Genomic DNA, 27,792 nt, shown 5'->3' with positions numbered 1-27,792 from the left:
TGGGAAACCACGGAAAATCATCTTCAGGGCTGCCGACAGTGGGATTCGAACCTACTATCTTCCAATTAGAAATTGCTCTCCTTAGCCGTTCCTATCACATCGTCGTCATAAGACGGCATGATGTAAAGCAAATTGTTACAAACGTAATCAGCAAATGAAACACGAACGATAAATGAGAATGTATATATTTCATATATTCGCCTTCGTCATCCTTATAAAGGAGTATTTACTATGTTGCTAGCACATCCGTTGCGCACCACGGATGCAACGGCAAGCGAGCACATATTCAGTACTGTTCCTCCGTCGTCCGCTCGCCCTGCAAAGCACCGATTGGTTTCTAAGCAACAGTTTACTACCAGAGAATACTGGAGGGAGCACTGCACTCGCACTACCGATTGCAGTCATAGGAGCAACTGCTCCGTTCCCAGCTCTACGTCCAATGACGAACTGATGCAATCTCAGATGAAACTGTAGAACATGACGTAGCTAAGACGAAGACAGACTGGCTAGAGCTGGGAATGGTAGGAGCGGAGCGGAGCAATTGTTTTCGCTCTTCCCGTGGAGACCTCCGATAGTCCCCTGATTGAACTCACTGACGGAAAATTCAAATGCTTTAATGTGGGCAATGTCGTAACGGTGATCTTGGGTGGAATTACAATTTAGGTTTCAGTACTAAGTCCACAGATGTATGAGTTTTTCTACGTTTGTCATTCAAATGCTGGAGTCGTTTCAAGATTGCCTCATTATTTGTTACACTATGAATAACAGATTTTGATCTGTTGAAATTCAGTTTGCATCCGCCTCCACCCCCGAGGGCCCGGGTTTGATTCCCGGCTCTGCCACGAAATTTGAAAAGTGGTACGACGGCTGGAACGGGGTCCACTCAGCCTCAGGAGGCCAACTGAGTAGAGGTGGGTTCGATTCCCACCTCAGCCATCCTGGACGTGTATTTTTGTGGTTTCCCAGTTCTCCTCCAGGCAAATGCCGGGATGGTACCTAACTTAAGGCCACGGCCGCTTTTTTCCCTCTTCCTTGTCTATCCCTTCCAATCTTCCCATCCCTCCCACAAGGCCCCTGTTCAGCATAGCAGGTGAGGCCACCTGGCGAGGTACTGGTCATCCTCCCCAGTTGTATCCCCGACCCAGAGTCTGAAACTCCAGGACACTGCCCTTAAGGTATCCCTCGCTAAGTCCGAGGGAAAACCTTACTCTGGAGGGTAAACAGATAAAAGAATAAGAAGTTTGCAATTGGTGCAGGTGGATAGAATAATGTAGATTGAATATTGCATTTACAATATTACAATAGTTGAAATTTTTAAGTAATAATTATATTACATTGTATGTGAACAGGTGCTATATAAATTATATTATATAAATTATACTCGTAGCTCATTTATTACTGAAGAGAAAGAACTGATTGGAATTGTTTATATGCTGTACCGGGTTGAGTATTCAGACGGTAGAGCCCTGGCTAGTGGTTGGGACGGAGCGGTGCAGAGCGAAGCAGTTGTTGGGATGTTATCACCCGGTTGTACCGAGTAAACTACGGAGTGAATGTAATGTAGCAGCACATTTAAACACGTTACTGGTATGACAACGTAAAGGTATTTCACCCATCTATTCAATGCCCTTTTCTCACAACATAACTGTTTCGCTTAATACGGCAATGTTGTTTTTTGCTGCTGAAGCCAACCTGCTCATTTCATCCTTGTGATGCCTCTTGATATGATCCCACAAATTTGATAGACTACGACCTGTCGCATAAATGCGGCCTCAAAATTTGCATTTTGCTGGTGTTTATCATCAGTCATTTCAAAGAAATGCCATGCATCAGACGGTCTTCATGGCATTTGTGGTACAAATTTCTGTAAAAATTTCTTAAATTCCTTTAAATATTCTCAAACATGAATACCATCTAAAAATTGGATTAAATATCAAACTAATACCACAATTATTTTCTAATATACCTTGCATTATCTACAAACCACAACAAGCAGAGGAAATATAGACGCAAATTTAATAAGCACAGACTGAATACAGGTACAATACACTTACAAGGGGAGGCCATGACGTTCGGATCATGAACTACCTTCAAACTTTGTACACATTTAGTAGTCCATTATAACAACATAATGTGCAAGTAGTAAGGCGTACTACTAAGGCATTCTCGAGAAAATTGCAAGAGAAATTTTCGCGTCCAATGTGTACCGGTGCATTGGGTCACGAACACGAAACGACGGTGGTCGAGTGCTTAGCGTTCAAGCTCCGTAATCGCTGGTTCGAGTCCCGCTTCTCGCTTTGTTTTTCAACACTGGTCGTTTTCTTGAAAATGCTATTTGTTCGGGGCGTCGACCCATGTGGATATTTTGCCCCTACTGGCACCATATTGTATGAACATGCGTGTAATTGGAACGGCAGTAGTGTGGAATGTTGTGTGTGAGGAAAGGAAAATTAAAGAACATCACAAACACCCAGTCCCCAGGCCAGGGATATTAATGATTACAATTAAAAAATACCTGACTCGCCTGGGAATTGAACCTGGGGCCGCTGGGTGACAGGCAGACGCGTTGCCCCCTTCACCACGGGCCCGGACAGTACTTGTCATAGTCTATGATATATATTACACTTCAAAGGTAATGTAATGAAAAAGGTGTATTCTATTTGCATGGACTTTTATCGGATATATATATTATTAAACACCAACAATAAATGAGAATGTGTATATTTCATATATTCGCCTTCTTCATACTTATAAAGAAGAATTTTCTATGTCGCTAGCACATCCGTTGCGCACCACTACTGGAACTGCAAGCGAGCACACATTCAGTACTGTTCCTCCGTCCTCCGCTCGCCCGCCGAAAACACCGATTGTTTTCCAAGCAACAGTTTACTACCGGAGGGAGCGCTGCACTCACACTACCGATTGCAATCATAGGAGCAACTGCTCCGTTCCCAGCTCTAAAGTCAATGTAGGCCTAATTTTCATGGTACAAGATTTCCAGAAAATGACTACAAACAGCAGTGACTAAATTACAATGGAATATTTAAAAAAAGCAAGGCATTTTGCCATTATGTTGGGCATTCTTGTATCTAATGTGTTTTATTTTATTAGATTAGAGAATTAAAAACTACATGCGGTCGATTGTTGTTTGGCTTGGCGTAATTAGATTTTTCGAAGAGTTCGGCTGTTCAAAGTTCTTGAACTGAAAGAAGTTTGCACGGGGAAACTGACAAAGTTTCCCTGGTAAAAATGAATGTAAAGTATAGAGATTTTTAACTCGTGTATAGGTAATTAATGTTTGAAGCTGGCCCCGCGGTCTAACTTGCCTGCCCCTCACCCGGAGGGCCCGGGTTCAATTTCCGGCTAGGTCAGACATTTTCACCTGGATAGGAGGGCTGGTTCCAGTTCCACTCATCCTATGTTATTACCTTTAATTGAGGAGCTATCTAATGGTGAGATGGCAAACCCTGTCTAGAGAACCAAGAATTAAGGCTGAGAGGATTCGTCACACTGACCAAGTGTCACCTCGTAATCTGCAAGTCTTCGGGCTGAGCAGTGGTCGCTTGGTAAGCGAAGGTCGATTGAGGCTATAGTTTGGTTTGGTTTGGTTTGGTTTGGTTTGGTTTGGTTTTGTTTGGTTTGGTTTGGTTTAGGAGTGTTCCTAAGATTATAATTATACATTTTTCATTTTTGTGACGTTTAGCCAAAGTGTTCCTAGATTTTCCGTTTTCCTGTGTTGTATTTTTTTCCATTGTCCCCCAAAAAATGGAGAATCAAGGTTTCACTGTATTTCATTATTGTGATATTTAGCCAAATTGTTGGTGGTTTTAATTTGTTCCCAGATTTTCTGTTTTACTTTACTGCAGGATTGTTTTCATGGTGCCTCCATAAACAGAGAATCGAGTGACACCATCAAATGAGTAAAATGCAATTTATAAATATTCACTCACCATATCAGGATCATTCCAGTGACCTGGTCCAGCATGCTGAGCGATAGTATCTTGTTTTGTTGCATAGTAATTGATGATGTCTGACACACTGTCCCAAGAGTCATCAATGTCACCGTAGTTCCTCCACAAGTTGCAATACTGCTTCAGAAGTTCAAAATTGGGCTAAAAATGAAAGGTAATCTTTAAGACATCTATAGTCTACATTTTACTAAACAAACACCAAATAGATGGACAATGGCAACTGTTCCCTAACATAGTATACCAGGAAAGCGAGTGAATAATACATAGGCAAGTCAAGAAGTATCTGCAGTTTTAATCTAATTGTCTTTAGGTTGGCTCTATTGCATTGTGTGCTTACCAGCCGCTAGATGGCACCGTTGTCTATGTTGTGGTAGGTTTCAACGTTATCAGACCAGTACAGCACGCTTTGTTGTGACGTAAAGATGGCCGCGCAACTCTCTGTTTGTTAAAAATTAAATAATTGAAAAGGAGGTTCAACCTATTCAATACTTAAAAGAAAGAAATGCAGTAATCACATTCCTATTTAAATGGGACCGGTTTCGACCTTAGTCCAGGTCATCATCAGCCGTAAAAACATGTACAATGTTTATGAATATTGGAGGTCAGTTTTTACGGCTGATGATGACCTGGACTAAGGTCGAAACCGGTCCCATTTAAATAGGAATGTGATTACTGCATTTCTTTCTTTTAAGTATTGAATAGGTTGAACCTCCTTTTCAATTATTTAATTTTTAACATCAATAATTTCAATACGGAACAATGAAATTTTTATCTTTAAACTCTCTGTTTGTACCAAGGAAGAACAGTGTTCCGCAATCTGTTTTTGTGGTCTGGGGGTGTACCAAGAGTGGAAATTCATAGAAGACTTTCGGCACAATACGGGGACAATGTTTTGCCACAGCAAAGTGTTTATCAGTGGATTGAACAGTTCAAAAGTGGTCATACGAGTGTGAAGGATGAGGAAAGATCCGGGCATCCATCTGCAGCCGTAACTGATGTCAATATTTAACAAGTGTGTGATATAATCCTGAACAACAGATGAGTGACTGTTGATGACGTGGCAAACCATATACCCATTAGCCGTGGTTCTGCTGTTCTTCCTTGGTGCGAAGAGAGAGTGGTGCACCTATATGTACGTCGCACCAGCACAAGATGTACTAATCTGATAATGCTGAAACCTACCACAGACGTAGACAACGGTGCCATCTAACAGCTGGTGAGCACACAACGTCGTAGAGTCAATTAGAGTAAAATTGCAGATACCTATTGACTTGACCTCGTAGAAACAATATGGAAAAAGGAGAGTTGCCTTTGCCTGTCACATATCAAGATTGCCACAAACCAGGCTAGTGAAAGTAGTATTCCACTACTTTTGGTAAAATAAAATCAAGGGCAAATGGTTCCAAGAGGTCCAGGATGATTTTGGAGAGTTAGGTATAACAATGCAAAAAACTGAAGGCAGAGAAGAAAAGAGAAGAGGATTCTGAGAAACAGAGATATAAGAGTTAAAAATATTTGAATGAAATTAATACACCATAACTGATGAAGAAAGGATAGCTAGGTCAGAAAAAATGATAAAGCTTTGGGAGCTAAAGAGGAAGCTGAAAGCCAAATTTCTTGCTAATACTCTGAAGACTTAAGTGTATATGGACTGAAATAAATAAATAAATAAATAAATAAATAAATAAATAAATAAATAAATGAATAAATAAATAAATAAATAAATGTACTTACTTACTTCAGCTTCATTATTCATTTTCAACAAACCACACTGCAAGGAAAAGTAAAAAGAGGAAGAGACTGTGAGCAATGGCAAATTTGCGGGCAAAGAAACCTGCACCAGAAGTCAAATAAATAATTTGGTAGATAAACTATGCATAACACCTGTACCACAAAATAAAGAACTCCTAGCATGTCGCTGTAGCACAGTCAGTAGAGTGACAGGCTGGTAATTTGTGTCTGTTGTCTGTCATGGTTCAAGTTGCTCTGCAGTCCTTTTTGTATCTTATTTCTTTATTTCCAGTATTTCAATATACTGGCCAAATTTCATCATCCTATCGAGTGATAATAAAGATCCCAGTCCTTCATGCATGAAAGACCCCCGAAACATCATCTTCACGATGTATTTTGTGGTCTGTTGAAAATGTGCCAAGTTGTTGGCTCATTCTTTGCTTGGCACAAATATCGAACCCTCTGCCCCGGCTGTTCAAAGTGACTCTCATCAGGGAAAAGAACTTTCTTCCAGTGTTCTACTGTCCAATGCTGATGACTACATGCCCACCATTTCTCCTGTTACAAGGTGTTTATTTATAGGTTTGGGGACTTCCCCTCCAGCCACCAGAAGTCTATGACAAACATTGGAAAAGTACAGATTTACTCCTCTTTACCACAATTGGTGAACCAAGTCCAGAGCAGTTGAGCCTGGGGTTTGATTTGCTTCTTCTGAGGTGAAAACATTCATTAGTTAGCGTCGTTTTCTTTCTCCTTCCACAGTTTTCCCTTTTCTTCGGTGGAATTGAGTCAGTCTCTTTGTGCAACTGAGTAATTCTGTTTATAGTATCTGCACAGACACCAAATTTAGTAGGAACTCTCTTTGTATCATGGAAGTATTCTGAGATAATGTTACCTCACTTCCTGGGAGTCACATCCATTGAAGACTTAGGTATTTATAATTGTACAAGGAAAGCTCAAAATTCCTCAAAAGTGAAACACACCACAATGAACACACTTTTAACCTGAAACAACTGTCATACAGAAAAGACAAGAAAACAAATTACAGTACTGCAGTATCACAACAAAACAAGCCATTTGAGCCCTATCGTACACCTGACAAAACTAACCTACCTGACTGCGAGAGCAATACGGTCTGTAGGACACAGTGGAATACTGAACATTGACAAGTGTGTTTCTTTCTTGCTATATACAGTACAAATTCACACACATGACGTCTACATGCAATGGTTTTGTATGTGTTTTGGGACGAAGTGCTCAGAGTCCAAGATATGACCCTCCTACATAAAAAGACCATAACACAACAATGTTTAGGTAGGAACGTAGTTTTGCCTTTAGTCACATATGACCTTCCGTAAATTACTGGAACATGGTGATCATTGATGGTAGGGATAGCGGACCATAACTCCAGAGATATTGTGCTTGCAACCAATGTTTGTAGGACCTTTTATTCTTCATTTCTTGTGTGCTGCCTCCTCTGTAAATACTGGAGCCCTTTTTAAGGACACCCTGTATTAAGTGGATGAATAGAGAGAACTACGGTATTACAAATGAAAGGAGAGAAAGGCCGAAGAAGACCCAAATTTTTATAGATGGGCCTGATTTAGAACAATATTAAGGCATCTAAACCTGATATGATATGATGGAGAGATAGAGTACCATGCTGAAAAGCTATATTTGCCCAACACTGGCTGTACCTTCTTCTTCTTTTCTGGCCATATGTGTGCCCACAATGGACACTCCCAAGCATCACTCAGGCTCGGTTCTTCTGATCCTTAGAGAGTACTCCCTGCAGCTGGATGTCTCCGCCACTGGAATGCCGTTTCTATTCAAGGCCTTTTCCGCTGTACGCCAACATGTTGCTCTCCGACGCCCGCATCCTCTCCTTGGTTCCTCGATTACAAGAGCTCTCTTAACGGGATGATCTTCATCTTGACGTTGTACGTGTCCACACCAGCACAACTGCCGCTCCTCCAATTTCTCACTGATAGGGGCCGTACTAAATGATCCCCGTATATGCTCATTGCACACTCGGTCCAAGAGGGTGACACCCACTGACTATTGCAGCATTCGCATTTCCGTTACATGCATTTGCTTATCACGCTTCTTTTGCCATGTCCAACATTCAGAGCCAAAAGTGAGACCAGGTCTAACAATAGTCTTGTATATCTTGCCTTTGGGCTTTATAGCCTGTCACATAAGAAGCCCGTCAGCAAACGCCATTTGTTCCATCCAACATTGATGCGATGCTTCATATCATCATCAGTCATCATATCGGCGGTAATAACTGAGCCCCGGTACATGAATTTATTTGTCATTGCCAGTGGTTCACCCGCTAAGAAAATTGTATTGAGTGGACTTTGAACTTCTGGCTTGGTGAAGTTACAGAACACATACTCCATCTTCTTACGGGTTATTCTGAGTCCATCTGTCTCCAAAGCTTTCCTCCAAAGGTCTAAGGCTGCCTTGACCTCTTCACGTGTTTCACCAACTAGGATGGTGTCATCTGCATATAGAAGGGTCATGGTAGTTGTGTCATCAGTTGCTCTGTGAGATAGTGAAAAATGATGATGATGATGATGATGATGATGATGATGATGATGATGATGATGATGATTGTATTATTATTATTATTATTATTATTATTATTATTATTATTATTATTATTATTATTATTATTATTATTATTATTATTATTATTATGTTGGCTGTAATTTGCTTTTTTTGGACTCTCTACATACCGGAATACCATTTTCTTCCTGATAAACTGGCCAACTACATGAATACACCATAGGACGCCCAGTAGCATTGAGATATTGTCCAAATGCAGGATATCCTACAACAGAAGATGAGATATATAGATGTAACATTAAATCCCATTAATTTATTGCTATGTAACTTTTCCTTAACACTAGTAAACTTATATTTTCCTATAAATAGACCCTTTTACTTCAGAGGTAATATGGACCATTTATTTCCCAGTTAGCGGTGTGATTCCAAAATTGTAGATTTTGTACTAGTACCACAGATCAATACATTAAGGCATCATTTATATACTGACAAAGTGGTGTGTGTCTTAGTTCAAAAATTACCTACATCAAAACAGCACAAAGTTGACGTGGTGAACGAAATGACTCAACGCTTCAGGACCTAGTGGTATACCTCCAATGCACATAGTCCTCATCTTAATTCTATTTGCTATTTTGGAACATCATAGGTTTTCTTTTTATATTTCCACAATGGTCTGGTAATATCTATGTTCTCACTTTCAATAAAAATAAATTCAGTTTGATTTTCTATAATATTATTAATGATTACTATTCCAACCATATTGAAAATTTGTTTGACAGTGAAATATAATAAAAAGGGAAGAAATATTAAAATATAATTCCAAACATATTTAGTCACTGATTTGGAGTAGTAAAGTGTCAAAATATTAGCTTTGGAATTTTGTTTTAGCAATATTATTTTTTCATTGAACATGAAAATTTGACAAATTTTGTGCCCAATGCATTATCCAGGTTTTTCTATATGTTTCTTGCAATTTAATGTAGTATCAAATCAAACCTTCATATATCTCAAAATGGCAAATATGAACTTACACCACTTGGGATCGAAACACCTTATACTCATATATAACTTTACACTACAGACAAATAAAACTCATATACAGAGATAGATTCATACCAGGGAACACAATGACAGGGCTGTGTGAGAAGAAGAAGCAATAGAAAAATGGCAATGGCAAAAAGACTCAAGTTGAAGTTCAACTCAAGGCAGCACACAGGCTGACCAGGCTGATGTGAGACCGGCGAGGATACTACTTCTTTTTTTTTTAAACAACTTTATGAAACCAAGCCCAGCATTCAACTTCTGCTTCAAACGCTAGCACTACATTGCACAGTTACCTTTAACACTTGAGGTGGAGTGGTCGACGCAGGACGGGCAAGGAGGCCCATATTGTCAACACACAATCAAGTTCAACTTGCGTCATCAGCATAACTCCACCTTCTTCATCTAATCAAGGAAGCTATTTTAATGTGGCATTATCATCACACTATGTTATGTACAACATGCATAGCCACTCATTTTGTTTTATAATTGGGATTTTCTATGCATATAACAACATTTTAATCTGTCTATTAACTGGACTTCATGCTTCATATTATGTTCATGCTGCACCATTTTAACCAGGTGAATTGGCCGTGTGGTTAGGGACGCGCAGCTGTGAGCTTGCATCTGGGAGATAGTGGGTTTGAGCCCCACTGTCAGCAGCCCTGAAGATGGTTTTCCGTGGTTTCCCATTTTTGCACCAGGCAAATGCTGGTGCTGTACCTTAATTAAGGCCATGGCCGCTTCCTTCCCATTTCTAGGCCTTTCCTATCCCATCTTTGCTATAAGACCTATCTGTGTCGGTGCGACATAGAACAAATTGTAAGGGGTAAAAAAAAAAAAAGCACCATTTTAACATTCAGGGTTGAATTATTTCAACATGTCCTCACCTTATTTTTATTGTTTAAATGTGTGACTGAGGATGTCCTATAAGAGGTCAAAACATGTATCACAAATATAATCTAATGTAGTCTTTTCAATAAAGACATATTGTAAAGGTGGAATTATAAATTTAAATTTTCACAAGCTCTACATGTTATGTGACCCTCTTAGACTGATTCTGATGGTTCCGTCAGCTTCCGCTTCGAACGCTAGCACTGTACCGTGTCTGGGGAGCCATCTGGTGATGAATAAACATACCATTTCCACTTGTATATATATATAAAATAAGAGTTTTGTCTGTACATTGCTCAGAAATTGAAAAGAATGGTATTCCTGTATCGGTCATGTCCACTGCAACAAGGAAATGCACTTTTTACTTTTCCACGATGTCTGTCTGTCTGTCTGTCTGTCTGTCTGTCTGTCTGTCTGTCTGTCTGTCTGTCTGTCTGTCTGTCTGTCTGTCTGTCTGTCTGTCTGTCTGTCTGTCTGTCTGTCTGTCTGTCTGTCTGTCTGTCTGTATTATGTACATGCATCACGAGAAAATGGCTGAAGAGAATTTAATGAAAATTGGTATGTAAAGTCGGGGTACAAACCACTACAATCTAGGCTATAAATCATTTTATTAATGCTGAGTGAAATGGTAGTTTAGGAGAAGGCCTAAAATTTAATTCTCAAAAATTTATATTATTAGTGGTCCTATCGATAAATAATACATAACTAAAGTTATATAGAATTAATTTTCTGATCATTTATGTCTTATACATTTTTACCGTACCGGGTATAATGACACAGATATTAATGAATTTGTATTTATTTGCTAAGTCCATATAAACGCCGAGCCACGAGAAAATGGGTTAACATAATTTAATGAAAATCAATATAGGTCTATAGAGTCGGGGAATATGAAATTACAGTCTAGGCTATAAACATTTTTATTCACCCTGGATGAAATTGTAGTTTAGGGGAAGGCGCCTAATATTTAATTTTTAAATAGCTATATTATTGGTCCTACCGAAAATTACTACATAACAAAAGTTATAGAGAAAACAATTTCCGATCATTTGTATTTTATTCAGTTTTGCCGTGCCGACTATGATAAGGGTGGTATTTCAGAGTCGGAAGAAAACTAAATATGAAGGCATCAATCAATCAATACTGATCTGCATTTAGGGCAGTCGACCAGGTGGCAGATTCCCTATTTGTTGTTTTCCTAGCCTTTTCCTAAATGATTTCAAAGAAATTGGAAATTTATTGAACATCTCCCTTGGTAAGTTATTCCAATCCCTAACTCCCCTTCCTATAAATGAATATTTGCCCCAGTTTGTCCTCTTGAATTCCAACTTTATCTTCATATTGTGATCTTTCCTACTTTTATAAACGCCATTCAAACTTATTCGTCTACTAATGTCATTCCACGCCATCTCTCCGCTGACAGCCCGGAACATACCACTTAGTCGAGCAGCTCTTCTTCTTTCTCTCAATTCTTCCCAACCCAAACATTGCAACATTTTTGTAACGCTACTCTTTTGTCGGAAATCGCCCAGAACAAATCGAGCTGCTTTTCTTTGGATTTTTTCCAGTTCTTGAATCAGGTAATCCTGGTGAGGGTCCCATACACTGGAACCATACTCTAGTTGAGGTCTTACAAGAGACTTATATGCCCTCTCCTTTACATTCTTACTACAACCCCTAAACACCCTCATAACCATGTGCAGAGATCTGTACCCTTTATTTACAATCCCATTTATGTGATTACCCCAATGAAGATCTTTCCTTATATTAACACCTAGATACTCACAATCATCCCCAAAAGGAACTTTCACCCCATCAACGCAGTAATTAAAACTGAGAGGACTTTTCCTACTTGTAAAACTTACAACCTGACTTTTAACCCCGTTTATCAACATACCATTGCCTGCTGTCCATCTCACAACATTTTCGAGGTCACGTTGCAGTTGCTCACAATCTTGTAACTTATTTATCACTCTATAGAGAATAACATCATCCGCAAAAAGCCTTACCTCCGATTCCACTCCTTTACTCATATCATTTATATATATAAGAAAACATAAAGGTCCGATAATACTGCCTTGAGGAATTCCCCTCTTAATTATTACAGGGTCAGATAAAGCTTCACCTACTCTAATTCTCTGAGATCTATTTTCTAGAAATATAGCAACCCATTCAGTCACTCTTTTGTCTAGTCCAATTGCACTCATTTTTGCCAGTAGTCTCCCATGATCCACCCTATCAAATGCTTTAGACAGGTCAATCGCGATACAGTCCATTTGACCTCCTGAATCCAAGATATCTGCTATATCTTGCTGGAATCCTACAAGTTGAGCTTCAGTGGAATAACCTTTCCTAAAACCGAATTGCCTTCTATCGAACCAGTTATTAATTTCACAAACATGTCTAATATAATCAGAAAGAATGCCTTCCCAAAGCTTACATACAATGCATGTCAAACTTACTGGCCTGTAATTTTCAGCTTTATGTCTATCACCCTTTCCTTTATACACAGGGGCAACTATAGCAACTCTCCATTCATCTGGTATAGCTCCTCCGACCAAACAATAATCAAATAAGTACTTCAGATATGGTACTATATCCCAACCCATTGTCTTTAGTATATCCCCAGAAATCTGATCAATTCCAGTCGCTTTTCTAGTTTTTAACTTTTGTATCTTATTGTAAATGTCATTGTTATCATATGTAAATTTTATTACTTCTTTGGCCTTAGTCTCCTCCTCTATCTCGACATTATCCTTGTAACCAACAATCTTTACATACTGCTGACTGAATACTTCTGCCTTTTGAAGATCCTCACATACACACTCCCCTTGTTCATTAATTATTCCTGGAATGTCCTTCTTGGAACCTGTTTCTGCCTTAAAATACCTATACATACCCTTCCATTTTTCACTAAAATTCGTATGACTGCCAATTATGCTTGCCATCATATTATCCTTAGCTGCTTTCTTTGCTAGATTCAATTTTCTAGTAAGTTCCTTCAATTTCTCCTTACTTCCACAGCCATTTCTACCTCTATTTCTTTCCAGTCTGCACCTCCTTCTTAGTCTCTTTATTTCTCTATTATAATAAGGTGGGTCTTTACGATTCCTTACCACCCTTAATGGTACAAACCTGTTTTCGCATTCCTCAACAATTTCTTTAAACCCATCCCAGAGTCTGTTTACATTTATAATAACAGTTTTCCACCGATCATAGCTACTTTTTAGAAACTGCCTCATGCCTGCTTTATCAGCCATGTGGTACTGCCTAACAGTCCTACTTTTAAGACCTTCCTTTCTATCACATTTATTTTTAACTACCACGAAAACAGCTTCATGATCACTAATACCATCTATTACTTCAGTTTCCCTATAGAGCTCATCTGGTTTTATCAGCACGACATCCAGGATATTTTTCCCTCTGGTTGGTTCCATCACTTTCTGAATCAGCTGTCCTTCCCATATTAACTTATTTGCCATTTGTTGGTCATGCTTTCTGTCGTTCGCATTTCCTTCCCAATTGACATCTGGCAAATTCAGATCTCCCGCTACAATCACATTTCTTTCCATGTCGTTTCCCACATAGCTGACTATCCTATCAAATAATTCTGAATCCGCGTCAGTGCTACCCTTTCCCGATCTGTACACTCCAAATATATCAAGTTGCCTATTATCTTTAGAAATGAGCCTTACACCTAGAATTTCATGTGTCTCATCTTTAACTTTTTCGTAGCTTACAAATTCTTCTTTCACCAGAATGAACACTCCGCCTCCCACCCTTCCTATCCTATCTCTACGATACACACTCCAGTGCCGTGAGAAAATTTCTGCATCCATTATATCATTTCTCAGCCATGATTCAACTCCTATTACAATATCTGGTGAATATATATCTATTAAATTACTTAATTCTATTCCTTTCCTTACAATACTTCTACAGTTCAACACTAACAATTTTATGTCATCCCTACTTGATTTCCAGTTCCCTGTTCCCTTATCACCGCTCCCTAGGCCATCCCGTTTCCCTGAATGTACCTCCCTATTACCCTTCCAAACAAATTTCCTAACTTATACGTACCACTGCGGTTTAAATGAAGGCCATCTGAGCGCAGATCCCTATCTCCTACCCACCCATTTGGATCTAGAAATTTCACTCCCAGTTTCCCACATACCCACTCCATAGTCTCATTTAAATCCCCAATCACCCTCCAGTCAGTATCCCTTCTACACAGTATTCCACTAATAACAATCTCCGCTTTCTTAAACTTCATCCGTGCTGCATTTATCAGATCCCACACATCTCCAACTATGTTGGTACTTATATCAGCTTGCCTTACGTTGTTGGTACCAACGTGAAACACTACCACCTTCTCCTTCCCCTCCTCCCTCTCTTCTACTTTCCTCAACATCTGCCTCAACCTAATTCCTGGATAACACTCTACCCTGGTACCCTTTCCTCCACACACTTTCCCCACGTGTCTAACGATGGAATCTCCCATGACCAGAGCCTCAACCCTACCCACCTCGTTTGATCCCCTCCCCTCCTGGTCAGCCCTATCTTTCCTGATAACTGCAGAAGCTACTTCCTCCTCCCTTTTCTCCTTCCCATGACCCTGTTCCATCTGTCTTTTCCTATCATCTACTCTACATTTTCCTTTCCTACCTTTTCCCTTCCTCCTACTCCCACACATCTCAGCAACAGTTCCCTGTCCCTCATCTTCCCTCTGTTGTTCTACCTGGAGTGACTCGTACCAATTTTGCACAGACACCTGTCCTGAATTCTGATCCTGAATAGAGCTCTTAGCCTGCAATCTCCTTCCCCTTAGAACATTAGACCACCTGTCTTCTACAACTCCTCCCTTTCCTTCCCCTCCCTCTTGTAATCCTACTGTAACCTGTACGTTGTTTGAGGGAGTCCTATCTTCCTTCCTGTCTTCTGTGAGAATCCTAATTATCTCCCTCAAACTTTCCAACTCCTCCCTCATACCCCTCAATGCCTCACCACACCCACAATAAGTACACTCGCGCTCCTTAGCCATTCTTTACGGGGGGGAAAATTTTAAATTAAAAAATAAAGTAACTTATTTGCAAAAAAAAATTAAATGAACGGAGGGATATATTGTCTGGGATAGTACACAACAATAAGGTAATTAATATACAACTACACTACAATACTACTTAGTCGTGCTCTATTTTTTTAATCCTACAACCCCTAACAGGATGAAAACTGCTGTTAATTACTGAATATCGAAAGTAATACACAAGAACTACACAATTCCAAACTGCAATTAAGCCTACCTACGGATACCTCTACTACACCAGTACTACACAAATATTTTACAATAATAAAATAATCTCACTAAATTCTAATTACTCGTATACTACTGTACAGTACACTAATGTTAAACTACTTTCAGACGTATCCTAATTACGATACCGGTACCGTACCGTATGTCACTACTAAGCACAACAGAAATGAAATTTGCAAGAACTACTGTACTCAAAGATTACCAACGAAGCTAAATGCTTAGACAAATTATTATTAGTATTACGGTCTAATAGATACACACAAAAATAGCAGGCAAGATACGGCACTATCTAAATGTACTGTATCTATACTACAATGTATCTACACTACACTACCCTGCGTTTGGTTAAATGCTTAAGTATCGAAAAGATTGCCGTACACGAAGAAAAACACGAATATAACTGGCAAGATACTATCTAATATATTATACCTTATCTTCACTACAATTCTACTGAAATGTGGTAATGTGATTATTACAGCTGGTGGGTTGCTATTATTTTCCCTACTCCACGGGACGGAGAATAAAAGTGTCCTTAATTAGGCCTACTGAAAAATACGAGGTTGTCTACAGTAATTTCTCAAATATTTCTATCAAAACTACTACTACTCCAGGGACTTGAACTGCAATTACTGGGATATATGAACTTTATTATTATTAGCTAACCGCTCATAAATACTGAAAGATCGAGGGAGCGAAATATAAATTACGGATACTTTAACTACCTACTTAGAAGTACCAATGAATGGAATACAAGATCAGCTGATTTTTATTTATATTTACTTGACTACACTACACCATTTGTTCACAACTTAGCCAACTTAGCCTACAATATCGAAAGCACATAACATTTAGCAACAATAATATTACATTGACCATTGTTTGTTGTGATGTTCTTTGTCCCTTATACTTCCACTCAACTCCAATAGATGGGATTACTGCTGTGTACCAAGTATAACAGCCTGACTGAATATTGGCGGGAAATGACTAGGAAATTAGAAAACTTTCTTCTTTAGCATGTCATTTCTCTGGTTCATACATTTTCTGATACTGCTGGTATGTAACATACTGATTCATCATAGTATTCCAGCCATTCGATCCCTACTCTGATGCGCTGCTTTTAAATGAACAGTGTGTCCACTTAAAGTAGAGGCACCGGGCGAGTTGGCCATTGGGTTAGGAGCGCGCAGCTGTGAGCTCGGATCCGGGAGATAGTGGGTTCGAACCCTACTGTCGGCAGCCCTGAAGATGGTTTTCCATGGTTTCCCATTTTCATACCAGGAAAATGCTGGGGCTATACATTAATTAAGGCCACGGCCGCTTCCTTCGCATTCCTACGCCTTTCCTGTCCCATCGCCGCCATAAGACCTATCTGTATCGGTGCAACGTAAAGCAAATGGCAAAAAAAAAGAAAAACATTTAAATAATAAAGCAGAGGCTCACTTAGCAGCAGCAGCAGCAGTAGTAGTAGTAGTAGTAGTAGTAGTAGTAGTAGTAGAACCTGGTCTAGAATTACAATTTAGGCCTATTCCAAATTATAGCACCACAATTCACTAAATAACTCAAAATTTAACCCAGAAAAAGCAGTTTCTTAAGAAAAGCTTCTTCATCTTCTTCTTCTTCACCACTTTTATTAAATTCTCAAATATTTATATTATTAGTGGTCCTATCGATAAATAATACATAACTAAAGTTATATAGAATTAAATTTCCCATCATTTATGTCTTATACCTTTTTTACCGTACCGGGTGTGATAACACAGATATTCATGAATTTGTATTTTTGTTGCTAAGTCCATATCATTGCCGAGCCATTCCAAATTATCAGTGAAGAGGAAGTTTCTGCTCTGGCTTGGAGGAAAACTTTGCTTCCAAGTCAGATAGAATTTTCCGCCACCAGTGCAATTGAATTGAGATTTTACGATTCATCGGGTACTCCTAGGAAACAGATTAGTGAAGACATAGTTTTTGCGCTGGGACTCTCCACTATTCGACTCCCCCAGCCGAAAAAAGACGAAGAGTGTTCACGTATCACGGCTGTCTGTGGCTTGGTCATTCCAGCTCTGGAACTTAGGACTGTCAGATCGGCAGCACTCGTTAAAAGTGAGAAAATGTGTAGTTTTTCATTGATCGACTATTTCAGATGAAAGCATTGCTTTTAATCGCGCCATTCCTACTGACGTCATTGTAAAGACCTATGTTCATTTCAGTTGGGAAAACGACTAAGAGAGTCTTTCTGAGGATGTAAAAAGGCAGGTGGAGAGTGAGTTTCTGACATAATAATGAAAACTCCCCCACCTGATTGTGACTGATGGTAGGCCTATCTATACAATGAAAATGCCATAACCCAGTCTTCATATGAGAAAAGACGTTTGGTGAATTCCCCGTTGCGTTTCTAGGGTAACGTTAAGAGCTATGCAATTTAATACAATCTTGCTCACAATGTGTACACTACCTAATCTAAAATTCTGTATACAAGCGAAGCACGGGTACAGCAGCTAGTCTATTATAAAGTTTAAATTTCAAAGCCTTGCTTAAGAAGCCTTTCTCGTGGACAGTCGAGATTTTCTTCTGATGATGCAGAGCACAGTTCTCTGCAAAACGTAAAGAATTTCACCTTATTTTCTTGAGAGACCATAAGCCCAAAAGCTTATAGCATGTCTATAATACTGTTAATGCCAATGAAACTACGTTGTTTTTTTAAATGCCGAGCCCAAATGACTTATCATTTTAAAAGTGCCAGGTTGGGAAATCATACAAGGGTGGGGTCACTACTGTGTTGCAATGCAGACAGAAGTGAGAGACTCCCTTTCCTCGTCACAGGAAAAATCAATAAGCCACGATGTTTTAAGGGCACAGGGTAATTTCTGTGCAAATACAAGCCATCTACAGTAAAATGCATACAGTACAGTAATCCAGTGAATGAAGCACTTGCACAGGGGAGTCAGCATAATTTGTCCTCATCTTTGAATTGTGGTTTTTTTCCTTTCCTTGTGTGAGGTTATGTTTGCTGATGAGTTATACAAGTACATTATTTGAATACTGTAAATGCACCTTGTTAGATACATTTTGGAAATAGTTTTTTTCCATTGCATTTGAAATGTTTAAACTGTCAATCAAAGTAAACTGCAAGTAGTAACGGGTCTTAGAATATTTTGTGACGTGGCAAGGGTTGGCATTTCTGAATTACAAGTTGGCGGTTAATTCCAAATCACATAATTGAAAGTCCAATTTTTGCCTCCCAGTGACACTAAATTAACAAGGTTTTACTGTAGTCCATATGTGTTTTATGGAAGTTGTATGTTTTTATGTTATTTTTGACTAGACTTTATAGTTTTAATTCAAGATGCATGTGTAATAATGTGACGATATTTAAGGTGATAAATTTTGATTAGAGCACATAAACAGGACCAGATACCAAGAATATCCCATGTCTTTCAGAGTTTAAATATATCCTTGTTCTCTTTTTGGGTTTTGAACTTTGATGGCTAGAGATGTCTTCCAATGAGGATGAAACATGTACCGTACCACTGATTTATTGTTATTCTGAAAAGAATAAATTTAATGTGTATTGTAAAGGTGGAATTGATATTCTAGATGGTAAATAAAGACAAAGAAAGAAAGAAAGTCATCTGAGGAGGAGGAGTGCTTCACTGTCCCCAAACTGCTTTTAGCATTCCACCCGTTGCTTACAAAGTATTTGCTCTGGGTGGAAAACAAAACATGGAAATTTTTTTTGTGTCATTCTATTATACTGTGTGTATTTCTTCTCCATCTTTACCAAGGTAAGTCACTGTGCAAATCTCTCTTCTTCCCCCCCCCCATCAGTTTCATATAATCAGCACTTGGGATAGACAGTCTGACAATGAGCAACAAGAAGATATAAACACTTATTTAATAAAGGAAAATTAACACCAAGTAACCAAACAATCTCTCAGAGATAAAAATGCTACACACAAGAATTTTCCTCTGGGTGGCTTACTGTTTTCTGTATACTGGATGGCAGTAATTATATAGATGATAAATAAAATTATTAATTCAATGTATGATCAATCAATCAATCAATCAATCAATCAATCAATCAATCAATGATCTGCATTTAGTGCTGTCAACCCAGTGGTAGATTCCTTATCAGTTGTTTACCTAGACTTTTCTTACACATTTTCGAAAAATTTGGAAATTCATCGAACATTTCCTTTGATAAATTATTTCAATTCCTAATTCCTCTCCTTATAACTAAATACGTAGGCAAGTCAAGAAGTATCTGCAATTTTGCTCTAATTGTTTTAGGTTGGCTCTATGACGTTGTGTGGTCACCAGCCACTAGATGGCACCGTTGTCTACATCTGTGGTGGGTTTCAGCGCTATCAGATCAGTACAGCTTGCGCTATTGTGACGTAAAGATGGCTGCGCCACACTCTGTTTGCACCAAGGAAGAACAGTGTTCCGTAATCCATTTTTTCTTTTTTCTTTTTGTTTTGTTTTGCCACAGCGAAGTGTTTACCAGTGGATTGAACAGTTGAAGGATGAAGAAAAATGTGAGTGCCCATCTGCAGCCATAACTGATGCCAATATTGAACGAGTGTGTGATACGAGTGACTGTTCTACGAATTACCGCTTCTGGTACACCCTCAGACCACGAAAAAGGATTACGGAACGCTGTTCTTCCACGGTGCAAACAGAGAGTGGCGCAGCCATCTTTACGTCACAATAGCGCAAGCTGTACTGATCTGATAGCGCTGAAACCTACCACAGACATAGACAACGGTGCCATCTAGTCACTGGTGAGCACACAACGCTGTAGAGCCAACCTAAAGACAATTACAGCAAAATTGCAGAAAGTTATTGACTCGCCTATGTGTTTGCCCCAATTGGTCCTCTTGAATTCCAACTTTATCTTCATATTACAATCTTTCCCCCTTTAAAAGCTCCACTCAAGCTTATTAGTCTACTAAATTCATTCCATGCCATATCTCCACTGACAGCTCAGACATAATGGTTATTACAAGTAATGAATTTCATCTTGGTCCATGGTGGAATTACTATGTATAACAAATTCCAACTTGAAAGTTTGAGAAGTTCCACTTTTCCACCACTTTCAAATGTTACAATTTTTCTTAGATTAAAATAACATTGACTGTACATGTTTCATTTTTCATAGAAAACATCTTCAGCCATGATCTTGAATGACAGTTAAAATATGCACAAAAACACAGGTTACATAAATAAAATACAATTAACCACTCATATTAAAAACAACTTGTTTTGGACAAGATAAACTGTCTGAATGTCTAAAGAGTCTTTGGTTTTTCCTTCATTGTCACTATTTGACATCTCTTGATGTAAATCACTTTCATTTTCAAGCTTCAAAATTTTGTTCTCCTTTCCAGATTCAGATGCAACCACATCACAGGGAGTTGCTTTCCATCTCAAACACAATTAGTCCATTTCATATGACAAGAAAATTCCCCTTTTCATACACATCAAATGTTGAATGTTACAAAAATTTTGCATAGTTCTACACTACTGTTTCATTTAATCATTAAGAAATTTTAAGATCCTTCTATTGGAATAGTTTTCAAAATGGTATTTCATAAATAACACATCTTTTACATCAAGAGATGTCAAATAGTGACAATGATGCAAAAAACAGACTTTAGACATTTAGACCTTTGTTTTTAATATGAGGGGTTTTACTTATGTAACCTGTGTTTTTGTGCATATTTTAACTGTCATTCAAGATCACAACTGAAGATGTTTTCTATGAAAAACAAATCATGTACTGACTAATTTTAAAATGAATTAATGTTATTTTAATCTAACAAAAATCGTAAGATTTTAAAGTGGTGGAACTTCTCAAATGTACAAGTTGGAATTTGTTATATATACCGCTTAGTCAAGCAGTTTGTCTCCTTACTCCCAAGTCTTCCTAGCCCAAAGTTCACAAATGTTGTGAGAAATAACACTGATAACTGGATAAAATTCTCCTAAGAGCAATGGATATTAAGCCTGAAGAGCTGAAATGATAGCAGGGTGTTGATATAGAATTAACAACATGCATACCTTCATTCATGTCTTTTGGATCAGCATAGCAACCATCTAGTTTAACATAATCAACATCCCAGTCTGCAAATGTCTGTGCATCTATTTCTAGATGTCCCAGGACTCCAGGATAACCAGCACACGTGTAATTACCATAGTCCTCGTAGATACCAAACTTCAGACCTTTGGAATGTACCTGTATCCAAACAAGAAATATGACAGTAGGCTTTGTTAAAACAATAAAATTCCTTATTAACCTGTAGTGAGGTGTGCTTAATTCTGTAACACTATTCAGTCATTTCGCTGCCCTTGGTTCTTGTGTTGAAGTTGCTGGCTACATTGTATACATCGTTAATAGAGCCTTGTGAGTTATAAGGAGGATTGAAAAAATGAAGTACAAACTGTTTCAATCAATGTCAGAACTTATTCTTTCTCTTAGGATTGTTATCTCCCCCTCCTCCTGCGTGCATAGTAAACTAGAACATGTTGATGATAAAACAATATTGTGTGGTAAATTTCTCCAGATTGTTGTATTATCCTTCCCTAAAACGAAAGTTCCATCATTATCTGATGCATCACTCCCAATATTAACTTCCTCATAATAAAATTCATTCCCAGTGTCCGTGTTATGATCACATTCTGCAAAATATCCTCTTTGTGCCTCATATCCACTAATTTTGTCTTTATCAACAATCAAGGGTGTCCACCAATTGTCAAAAAACAGTACTATGTATTAACTCGGAATTGCTGAATCATTGCTACAAAAATCTCACCTTCCTTGCAAGGCGTGGCATGTTAAAAATAACGGACCCTGCATTTATCGATACTTCACTCAAGAACAAAGCAACAAATATAAATAATATTGACCATAATTTATAATTTAACAAAGGAACAGAAGCTAGAATGGGAAACAGCACTGTAGGAGACTTTAAGCAGTGTTTTTACTGGGTGAAATATAAACGGCAGCAAATGAAACAACGTGTGGCCAACTGAGAGTTAAAACTGGAAATATTGTCCAGCTATTACTTCATCCACATATATTTTATTATTTATTAACAGGATTGATTCAGCTTTTCGAGAACAGTTGGGAAGTTTTAAGACATACGATAATAGAGTTCTGTAGATTTACAAACCAAGGTTAGCGACCAAGACCAATGGAGTTAACCTATTCAAGGAACATATAGCAACTAAGAGAGGGTGACAAATCCCGAGGGATTATCTTGCAGTGAATGAGGGAAATAAATCAAGATCACTGTTAACATAGTATATCCTGACCATGAGTTTAGACTCATGACCCCAACCTCTACTTCCATAACTGATGACTGATGTTCTCAATATATTATTAAACTTTAATAGCATAAGAAAATAGGTGTGTTCTACATGTGTGTGTGTGTGTGTGTGTGTGTGTGTGTGCGTGTGTGTGTGTGTGTGTGTGTGTGTGTGTGTGTGTGTGTGTGTGTGTGTGTGTGTGTGTGTGTGTGTGTGTGTGTGTGTGTGTGTGTGTGTGTGTGTGTGTGTGTGTGTGTGTGTGAGAGAGAGAATAGCAGGCGAGGGCCTATGAGTAAATGCATGTTCATTGCTAAGTGAGAATGGCTGCCAACTATTGAAAAGTAAGCATTTAGCCTTAAGTTCTATACACAGTACTCTGATTAATAATAATCAGTAAATAGAAAGAGCCTCAAAATTTTCAAACAACTTACATAATCAGCAAGTGCCTTGATGCCATTAGGAAAACGTTCTGGATCAGGTTGCAATCTTCCATTGCTGTCCCTCTCGCTAGCAAGCCAGCAGTCATCAATAATTACATACTGGTAACCAACATTAATGTAGCCTTCTGATACTAACATATCAGCAACATCGCGGAACAGCTTTTCACTGCAAACATACAAGCATTTCCATACAAGTACCAGTAGGATGTTTGCTAATGACATAAATGAATACAACACAGTGATAAGGCTTCAGTTACGGAACATCTTACTTCTACTAGTGCTTTAACATGCTAGTAGCTATAGTTCAATTCTTATGGGTTTTGACTTGACATTTGAGCGCTGCCTTTTGGCGGAGGACCGAGCTCGATAGCTGCAGTCGCTTAAGTGCGGCCAGTATCCAGTATTTGGGAGATAGTGGGTTCGAACCCCACTGTCGGCAGCCCTGAAGATGGTTTTCCGTGGTTTCCCATTTTCACACCAGGCAAATGCTGGGGCTGTACCTTAATTAAGGCCACGGCTGCTTCCTTCCCATTCCTAGCCCTTTCCTGTCCCATCGTCGCCATAAGACATTTCTGTGTTGGTGCGATGTAAAGCCATAGCAAAAAAAAAATTTTTGGCAGAGGCTAAGTGAATAAACAACCAATCACAGGCTGTCGATTGCTCCGATACAGCATGTTAGACTCTAGTTCTGGTTACCATTGTTGTCGATCTGTTGTTTACTATAAAACATGCTATCAGCTGCTTGTTGTCTTGTGCTCAGTTTTTTCTGCGGTCTTTGTCAGTTCACTCAGTCATTCTTGACAAAGCACCAACAATGATGGCTAGAAATAATTAGTTGATTGAGTGGTTGAAGGAGCACAATATTTCGGTTCGTGATGACACGAGGAAGGGGGGATCTTATGCATCTTGTGAAACAAAACAATTCTTAGTAACCAGTTTACGTGGTCGATGAAATAGCCAGGAGGCATGGACATAAAGTTGTTCACCTTCTACCATACCAATGCCATTTTAACACCATAAAACTGATTTGGGCTCAACTGAAGGAATATGTAGCTACGAATAACCGACTCTTCACAGCTTCAGAAGTTGAACAACTTCTTTGGGAAGCTGTAGGCCATGTAAGTGCAAAGACTGGAGCAAGGCTGTGAGACAAAATTCGAGATAAGTGAAGCTTGGGAGAGGGAAAGTATCACAGACGATTATGTTGAAGACTTTATTATCTCCTTACGGTCAAGCGAGAGTGAATCTTCAACAGATGATGCCAATGCTGATAGTGACTCAGAAATGAGTGGTGTATTCCCTTTGTAGGGTTTTTCCTTCCTTAGGAGAAACTGAATCGATTAGCAATGTGAGCTCTTCTAGATGGTGAGTAGGAATTTCATTTAATTTTCTTGAGTTTTAACTGTTTGAGCATTGATCTATTTTTATCTTAGAGCCTTGTCCTAAATATGTTATGTGTTATTGTTAATCTTATGTGAGTTAAGCATGTTGCTACAAAGAATAATTGATTGTGGACTTATATTCGAGTATATACGTTTCCGTTTGTGTTGTGTGTCGTGATTCAGCTCTTTGTATTTGCAACAGTTTGGCATCAATGTCTGACTTCCAGTTAACTGTCAAGTCAAAACTCGTAGAAACGGAATGAGGGAATGATTTTGTCATGAGCTGAGCAAACTCATCTAAAAAGTATCAGCTAAATTTCTTGTTGATTTCAACGCCTGAATTGGGAGTGATAATTGGCTGTGGGAAAATGTGATGAGCAAACATTGTATTGGGAAATGCAACACCAATAGGTTATTGCTTCTCGGCCTTTGTGCTGAGCAAGAACTGTTTGTCACCAATGTTTAGTTCTAGCGACCTAACCATTTCAACACCCATGCTTCTAAGCACTGGTATATTATTCACTATGTCATCACCTGGCAATGTAATAAGAAAGAAGTTCTGATCACCAAGCCAGTTCGAGTCCCGTTGTTTGGAAAATGTTCACCATCACAATGTTGGCTGGCACAGTAGGAGAGGTGGTAGTATACAATATCTAATCACTAGATTACTTGCCAAAAGCCTGATTAAATTCCAAACCTCTCCACAGTAGTCATATGGAGCAAGGGCATATGACACTGTTGATGGTGATTCACCAGTCAGAGGAGGTCGTAAAGCCTTGAGCATTCCCTTTGGTGCTGTTCGACAGAAGTAGGCTACATGCCGTGCGGCACCAGGTTTCACCATCTTCCATCCTACTATCATATATCACATAGTTTGTTTCACGCATTAATTTCTCTGATGAGATTGACAACGGGAAGGGTATCCATACCACAAGATATTTATCTCATGATTTCCGTATTGACAGCTAAGCCCACTAATATGACAATTTTTTGCTTAAGTTATCCTCCTGTTCAATACATCAAGTGTTCTACACCAAAAATTTACTTCTACTCATATACATGTTTCAATTCTTTTGGGTCATCTTCAGTAGAAATTATTTATACATAGTAATGATTCAAAACAATTAAAATTAAGGAATGGATATGTGGTCTACATCTAATGTATAGGTCTTATCTTGCATCAGTTCATGGTCTTAAAATGTTACAATTGTTAAAATTCTTATGTTTGCACTAGTGATCCACTTGTCTCGAGTAACATTTCCTGATGTTTTGAATAATTCAATGTAGGATGACAGGAAAGACAATCTCTAGTAAATACTGGTGGTGGTGGTGGTGATTATTGTTGTAAGAGGAAGTACGACTGGGCAACCATCCTCTATATAACACTAATCAGAGAGAATAAATGGAAGGGATCCGATACTTCGAAAAATGAAGGTATCGGCCACAAAGGGTGAGAAAATGAAAGACTCCCTAGGCCTCGAGTGCTCTAATACTGTCGGGGTCAGAAAAGAACAAGAGTTGGCCAAGGGAAGTCGTATAGGATAGATTAAAGTGAGGAGCCTGGCACAAGTAAGTGGAAGCATGACAGGACTCAGCTGAGGGCCCCAAGGTCGCCAACCCATGCTCCCAAGTTAAGAGCCCCTTGGGCTCTTTAGTAAATATCTCAAATAAAAGTTAGTTGCCAATAGGGAACTCCAGATGGCAACAAATATAGCAGCGTTTGGACTGCCTGTCGAAAAAGGGGGCAAATTAATTTACTGGAAAAGAGAAGAAATTATAGAAGTGTTGACTAAGTGTTATTAAATAATGAATAACAAACTGATGTACTGAACAGGATAACTTGTGGAATAAATTGTTATATTAGCAGACAAAGTTTCCTCTCACTTCATACCCAACCCCATAGAGAATCAGGACATGGGTTAGTCATACATACAGTACATTGAATCTATTCTTTGTACTTTTGTTAGCTGTAATTTTCTTAGTTGATCAATTAATTTTTTTAGTATAGGTACTGAATTACTTCCTTCAGATGATTATCTTGTACTTCCCAGTAGAACAATAATGACTAATATCTGGATTTCATTTTATGCACTGTTCTTCGCAACACGTTTTGTTTCTTGAAGTTGATTTGTTTTACTTTGAATAAATTGATTTGTGCACTCATGATTGGGTGGGTCCAGCATTCAATCCTCACAGATAGACGGCTCAATTTGTATCATTCATCATTATCATTTTCCCTTGTCCAGCTCCTGCCAGGTCGGGGTGCTGATGGCACTTCTCCACCATTGCCTCTCCTTCCACCGCTCCCCTTCAGTAATTATCCCAATCCAGTGTTCTCTTTCTTATACCGTTTCTGACGGGATCCATCCGTCATGCTCCGGCCTCCCTCTTGCCTTTTTTCCTTCTACCTTAGCACTTGTTTTGGTATCCTTCCCTCTTCCATCCTCCTAACTTGTCCAAATCATCTCAATTTGCATATTTTTTATAACTGAAATCTGTTGAATTTGTCATTTATGTGTAAAATAGATTGTTATATGATTCTGTTCAATTATTATTATTTAATGAAACACACAAACTGTGCAATTTTGACAGAAATTTGACATTTTGCTAAATTGGTAGACTGATAGTTCATGTCTTTTGCACTCCATGTTACGGTATCTTGTACAGAGTAGGTCACAAAGTTCACAGATACACTCCAGATCAGGTTCATGATGCGCCTTTGTTTTACAAAGTTTGTAGTGGTACCCATGCACTGCCAGGGAAGAAACAAAATGTCGGAGCACTTGATTCCCATCTGTCCAAGATCGGTTTACCATTGCCTCCACTGAATAAAATTCTAACTGCTGAAATGAATTACGTAATATAAGATAATAGGAAGGGAGGAGGTGAAACCTGGTCACAGCATGTAGCCTACTCCTGTTAATAGCACCAAAGGGAATGTTCAAGGTTTTAAGTTCCCATCTAACGGATCAGTCACCATCAATAATGTCGTGCCCTCCCTCCATATGAGCATTATGGAGAATTGACTAACATTCTAATATTTCCATTTTGTTTTCCCTTTCTTGTAGAAGTCTCATCTAGCAGCCAGTAGAAGGCAATTTCAATTTCAGTCGGAGGTCCTTGATCAAAAACATCTCTTTTGC

The 27,792-nt window shown here is 38.7% G+C and overlaps 1 protein-coding gene across 1 annotated transcript in view; it reads right to left on the bottom strand.

Moving 5' to 3' along the window:
* LOC136866963 (alpha-N-acetylgalactosaminidase) overlaps positions 1-27,792 on the bottom strand; it is a 57,931-nt gene that overhangs the window by 22,331 nt on the left and 7,808 nt on the right. Inside the window, exons 3-6 of the mRNA XM_067144052.2 lie at positions 23,259-23,433; positions 21,580-21,754; positions 8,444-8,538; positions 3,951-4,112 (exon numbers count right to left, since the gene is read on the bottom strand). Coding sequence (XP_067000153.2) covers positions 3,951-4,112; positions 8,444-8,538; positions 21,580-21,754; positions 23,259-23,433 — 607 coding nt within the window. The remainder of the gene's footprint in view (positions 1-3,950; positions 4,113-8,443; positions 8,539-21,579; positions 21,755-23,258; positions 23,434-27,792) is intronic.

This window comes from Anabrus simplex, chromosome 3 (genome assembly GCF_040414725.1).
Source record: "Anabrus simplex isolate iqAnaSimp1 chromosome 3, ASM4041472v1, whole genome shotgun sequence".
Classification (NCBI taxonomy): domain Eukaryota; kingdom Metazoa; phylum Arthropoda; class Insecta; order Orthoptera; family Tettigoniidae; genus Anabrus; species Anabrus simplex.
The sequence above is the reverse complement of the archived record's forward strand: the minus strand, read 5'-3'. Positions and strand labels throughout refer to the sequence as shown.